Below are 6000 nucleotides of genomic sequence, written 5' to 3' on the forward strand. Positions count from 1 at the left end.
ACCAAAACAAAACCAAAAAAGGCGTCATCTCCACTGCTGGTATTATTTGGTGAGAGAATGTACTTGATCCAGAACAAGAATCACTGGCTCAGAAAGGCTGCATTAGTTTGAGGTTTTAATACATATTGCCAGGTTGCTTTCTAAAAAAGCTTAACCTTCCTTTACGTTATTAGCAGTGTCTGAAAGTGTACATTGTACTGTGCCCACTAACGTTTGTTTGAGTTTGCTAGTTTAATATCTGATTTGTTGCATCTTTTTCTCTAACGCAGTTGATTTCTTTCCTTAAGGGCATGACATATTCTTTGGCGTGTTTGAATGCATTATGTTCTGTATCCTTGGAATGTATTGTTTATTTATTTATTTTTTTGGAATGTATTATTTTAAAAAAATCATGTGTTTGTTTATTTTTGGCTGCACTGGGTCTTCATTGCTACATGCAGGCTCTCTCTGGTTGTGGCGAGCTGAGGCTACTCTTCCTTGCGGTTCATGGGCTTCTCATTGCTTCACTTGTTGTGGAGCACAGGCTTTAGGGCTCACAGACTCATTAATTGTGAAGCACAGGCTTAGTTGCTCCAACGCATGTGGGATCTTCGCCTTCCAGGGCTGGAACCCATGTCCCCTGCACTGGGAGACAGATTCTTAACCATTAGACTACCAGGGAAGTCCTGAAAAGTAGTGTTTTTGATGAGATGATGAGAGTACTGACCACCACGGTCCATCCTCAGCCAGTGGGTTAGGATATTTTTTGTTCAATCCTTGGGTCAGGAAGATCCCCTGGAGAAGGAAATGGCAACCCACTCCAGTATTCTTGCCTCGGAAATCCCATGACTAGAAGAGCCTGTAGAGCTACAGTGCATGGGGTCGCAGAGAGTCGAACATGACTGAGCATGCATGCCTTGCTAGCCAGATGCAGGAGACCTTGAGTCATTGTGATACTTAGCTCCATTTTCAGGCCCCTTACACAGTTTCCTAAACAAGTGGCAGTTTTATTAGAGTGGTTATTTTTAACCAGCCTCTAAAAACATCCAGGGTTACATATATGTATAGTACTTTGTTTCACCTCCATAGTTGCAAAGCAGTGGCAACCACCTTGGAGAAAGGTGATAATGTTTAAGTTCTAGAAGTTACTGCTATTGATTTTCTTTGTAAAGCAATCCTTTTTTTTTAATATACCCTGGTGGCTTAGCAGTAAAAGAATCTGCCTGTCAATGCAGGAGACGTGGGTTCAATCCCTGGGTCAGGAACATCCCTTAGAGAAGGAAATGGCAACCCACTCCAGTATTCTTGCCTGGAGAATCGTACGGACATGGCAGGCTACAGTCCACGGGATCACAGAGTCAGACATGACTGAGGAACTGAGCTTGCGTGCATGCATCTTGATTAAATATTATATATAATAGTTATAATAATCATGTACACGGATGATGTGTTATTTTCACATAAAAATATAATAATAATAAACATTAATGATTATTCAATAGTGTATATAACTGAATTGTCTTGCACTTGAAGGAGCTGCAAGAAGAAAAGAACTGCAGCTCCCATGTTCTCTCCTTTTCTTTCCCAGTTCCCTGAGATGAACGAGGTGAGCCAAGAGGATGAACGCAAGGGCAGTTTCTTGATCCCCTTTGTCATCCAGAACCTGGGCCTCTTGACTGGTTTTGGCATCATGCTAGTCCTCACCATGTACTCGGGACATATCCAGATCGGATAGGGCCCCGCCAGGAGCCAGCGGGGTTGGCAGTCCGGCCCTGGGCTGCCTAAGGACGCCTCATCCAGGAAGCGCTTCAGAAGAGGCAGTTCTATTAAAAACTGTGACACAGACTCTATTCCTACATTCAAATGTCAGCTGGTTTTAAAAATGCTCTATCCAAGGAATAAGCTGCCCTGGTAACCAGCCTCTCGGTAGTGCCTCTGTCCCTTTCCTCTTCTCAACGCAGCTCAAAAGACAAGCCTAACTTTTCCCTCTGGTTACCTTGGCCACTTTCTCTCCCAACCAGCACTGAGACATTCTGAATCCTTGGCCAGGTGACACAGAAAGAGAGCCAGGGCTCACAGCTTGGTGAGTAATAGTAGGAGGTGAACCTACAGTTTGGGGCTCATAAAATCTCAGTGTGTTTCCTGGGCCTCAGGGTGACCCATTTTTAAGTGAATTTGCCTGTTTCTTTTACAGCAAAAATACAAAGGACAGGAATCTCTCTTATATTTTCAAAGTCTGTTCGGTTGCCTGTTCTGTCAAAGAGAAGTCAAAGCTGGAATCAGATGAGTAGGGCTGGAGGAGAGGCAAGGATCCTTGTGTGTGGGCGAGGGGAGTGTGTCTTGTCAGGATGGTCACTTACTCCCACTGGGACCCTGGGCCAAAATTGGTTCTGCACCTGGTGTTTTGTGGTTGTCCAGGTGAGCAGCGAGTAGTTTGTGTTGCCTGAACCTCCCCTCCTTTCAGATGAACACTGGCGGACGCGGGAGGGCAGAGAAGAGACCTCTGAGAAATCCAATGGGTTAGCTACAATTCCCACGCCTCAGCCCCCACCCCCATCTCCTGAGAGACTTTTCCACTGCCTCCCCGGCAGCACACTCTAAGCACAGTGATGACACCCGCGTTGGAGGGGAGACCGCACAAATTCACCTCCCTGGACAACAACTCGTGCTGCCAAGTGACAAGTTGACTTTCAGTACTGGAGTGCCGCTTGGGGTCTTCTTGACAAGGGTAATCGGAGGCGCAGTCAGGGCAGGCAACACTGAGGACTCACTAATGCCACAAGTAACAGTACACGCGATAGAACTCTGAGCTGGGAGGGGAGCGTCCTTGGTGTTGACAGAATAGGGGGCCCAGGAGTTCCAGCTGGGTCCCCCTTCCGCCCTCACCCCACACCAGAAAGGGCGAATCCTGTATGAAACTGAATATGAATTATGCTAATAACTCTTCAGAAAATGAATTGATAGACTCGTGTGTGGGAGACCGTAGGTCACCTGCTTGCCCTGTGGAGCCCTCTCCACAGAGCTCCGCCTGTGAGGGGAGCTAGTCTCCAGGTTCACTAGGTGAATTGCTGTATTATTATCATATTGATAACGCGAGATTCCTCAGCCACTCTGGGGAGCCGACCTCTCCAGAAGCCTTCCTCAGTGGTGCCCGCGGTCGCAGCCCAGAGGCTGTGCTCGCAGACCGACCTCTGCGCGTGGCTGACCAGCGCTGGTCCGTCGCCACCACCCGAGCACATTTCTGTTCTGACAGGAAAGCTTTTCCACTCTACAATAATTGAAAGCATCGACTCTGGGTTTTTTTCTTTTTTTTTTTTCCTTTGGGAAACATCCCTCAAACCGGAACTATTCTTGAACATGAGCAGGAAAACCGCTGGTGATGCTTTACAAGTTTTTCTCATCTTGCCTGTTGACTTGGATAGATTTGAGAATGGGCGGAAGGAGGAAGAAAACTCAGTTTTCAAGATTCTAGATGAATTGTCAGGACAGACTTCCTGGTAGGATTACAGTCCAGTTTTTACCAAAGAACCAATTTGAATGTTGGAATCTAACTTTTTATACTGTCGTTATTATTGTCACTGTTAACTGTTTTGAAACAAATCCTTGTCTCTTCTGTTTCACTTTTCTCAGACTGCTTTCAGGAGCTAGCAGGAAATAACACTCAAACCTTAGGACCTTAGACGATTTTGCTTCCCTTAATTTACATCGAAGTATTAACTTGATAATTTTAGCATTCCCTGTAGATCTGTCCTTCCTTACAGACACTGGTATCTGTGGAGTAGAATCCTAAGTAAGCGTTAGTGGGTTTCTAGTTTTAGGAAAAGAGCCCAAAAATGTAACCTTGAGCAAATTTAAAAAATGAAATGTGAGCAGTAGGGTGTTTTCCCTTCTCGTGCACATCCATATTAAGAGCTGACTGTGCTTTCACAGACACCTTCTTCAAAGGGGAGTTGTTTGCAAACTGTAATTGGTCCAGAGGCCAGTCCCAGTTGGAGCTTAGAAGGGGTAGAGACACTGAAATTGTGCAACAGATTTGCCTCGTGAATCGAAAATGTGGCAGTTTCTTTTTGAAGTGTTGGGTTTGCTGTGTCAAGCATTTGTACACATTAGAAGTCTGAGGAGTAGCAAGTTCTGAGGACTTATTTCACGTCTGGCATTAGCGTCTTCAGCCTCTCTCCCTTTGTGGATCACCTTTCTCCAAGGATAACCAAGAAAGTATGTGGAACGTGCAGGAGCCGTGACTCCAGAGGAGGGCGTCTGCTGCTTTTCATCCTCCCCTGTCTTGGAGGTCTCCTGTCCTTGCCTCCAAGGGTTTTTGTGTCTCGTGTCAACTTAGGTCTCCCTTTCACTGGTCCTTCACCCTGGGTTTTAAAAAGAAAGCTTCTCTTTTATGGTATCCTAAGACCTGTTTTTAGTAAATCCTCTTCCACATGGTAATATGGAGATAGCAATATGTTGGAAATCGGCTTTGAAAGAAACAAAAGGTTGTCTGATTTTTGCAAAAGAGAGAGGTTAGCTTTTATTATTCATATTTTATTTTACAGTTCTGCAATTCCAACACAGTATTTTTTTAAATGACTCAGGTGTTATGAAGATAAATTAGAAAATAAAATAAACTTAAGTTATGTGGACTGTAAATGTTTTTATTTGTAAGATTCTATAAATAAAGCTATATTCTCTAACTGTTGAATCCTGTCATCTTTTGCAGTAAGGTGGGTGTAATGAAAACTGTTGAACACAAGGTGGCGATGATGTCTCACTAACAAAGCTTCCTTTTACTGGTCCACCTTACATTTGGAGAGGGGTTTTAGTTGGTAAAGATTCTGCCTGCAATGCAGGAGACCCCAGTTTGATTCCTGGGTCAGGAAGATCCACTGGAGAAGGGGTAGGCTACCCACTCCAGTAGTCTTGGGCTTCCCTTGTGGCTCAGCTGGTAAAGAATCTGCCTGCAGTGCTGGAGACCTGGGTTGGGAAGATCCCCTAGAGAAGGGAAAGGCTACCGACTCCAGTATTCTGGCCTGGAGAATTCCGTGGACTGTAAAGTCCATGGGGTTGCAAAGAGTCAGACATGAGTGAGCGACTTTCACTTTCACTTTAGAAGGAACCTCAGATAGTGTAACATGCTCACTTTAAAATGATTAACTTATTTTTTAATGGAGCCCATGACTTTATCAGTGATGGACAGTGTCTCCTAAAAAGAACTTTCTGTCATACTGTTTTCACTCGTACAAATCTATGGTTTGAAACTTGGAGAATATTTGTTGTTCAGTCGCTCAATTGTGTCCGACTCTTTTCGACTCCATGGACTGCAGCATTCCAGGCTTCCCTGTCCTTCACTATCTCCCAGAGCTTGCTCAAACTCATGTCCATTGAGTCAGTCATGCCGTCCTACCATCTCATCTTCTGTCATCCCCTTCTCCTCCTACCTTCTATCTTTCCCAACATCAGGGTCTTTCCTAATGACTCAGCTCTTCAAATCAGGTGGCCAAAGTATTAAGAGTTTCAGCTTCAGCATCAGTCCTTCCAATGAAGATTCAGGGTTGATTTCCTTTGGGATTGACTGGTTTGATCTCCTTGAAGTCCAAGGGACTCTCAAGAGTCTTCTCCAACACCACAGTTCAAAAGCATCAATTCTTCAGCACTCAGCTTTCTTTATAGTCCAACTCTCATATCCATACGTGACCACTGGAAAAACCATAGCTTTGACTATACGGACCTCTGCCGGCAAAGTAATGTTTCTGCTTTTTAATATGCTGTCTATGTTTGTCGTAGCTTTTCTTCCAAGGAGCAAGTGTTTTTTAATTTCAAGGCTGCAGTCACCATCTGCAGTGATTTTGGAGTCCAAGAAAATAAAGTCTGTCACTGTTTCCATTGTTTCTCCATCTATTTGCCATGAAGTGATGGGGCCGGATGCCATGATCTTAGTTTTTTGAATGTTGAGTTTTAAGCCAGCTTTTCCATTCTCTTTCACCTTCATCAAGAGGCTTTTTAGTTCCTCTTTGCTTTCTGCCATAAGGGTGG

General features: G+C 44.5%; 1 protein-coding gene across 2 annotated transcripts in view; it reads left to right on the forward strand.

Moving 5' to 3' along the window:
- Nucleotides 1–4651, forward strand: part of SLC39A14 (solute carrier family 39 member 14) — a 50887-nt gene extending 46236 nt beyond the window's left edge. For both annotated transcript variants that reach the window (XM_068974053.1, XM_068974054.1), the window contains exon 9: nucleotides 1568–4651. In XM_068974053.1, the coding sequence (XP_068830154.1) occupies nucleotides 1568–1714 (147 nt within the window). In that variant the 3' untranslated portion in view covers nucleotides 1715–4651. The remainder of the gene's footprint in view (nucleotides 1–1567) is intronic.
- The last annotated feature ends 1349 nt before the right edge of the window (nucleotides 4652–6000 follow it).

Source organism: Capricornis sumatraensis, chromosome 6 (assembly GCF_032405125.1).
Source record: "Capricornis sumatraensis isolate serow.1 chromosome 6, serow.2, whole genome shotgun sequence".
Lineage (NCBI taxonomy): Eukaryota > Metazoa > Chordata > Mammalia > Artiodactyla > Bovidae > Capricornis > Capricornis sumatraensis.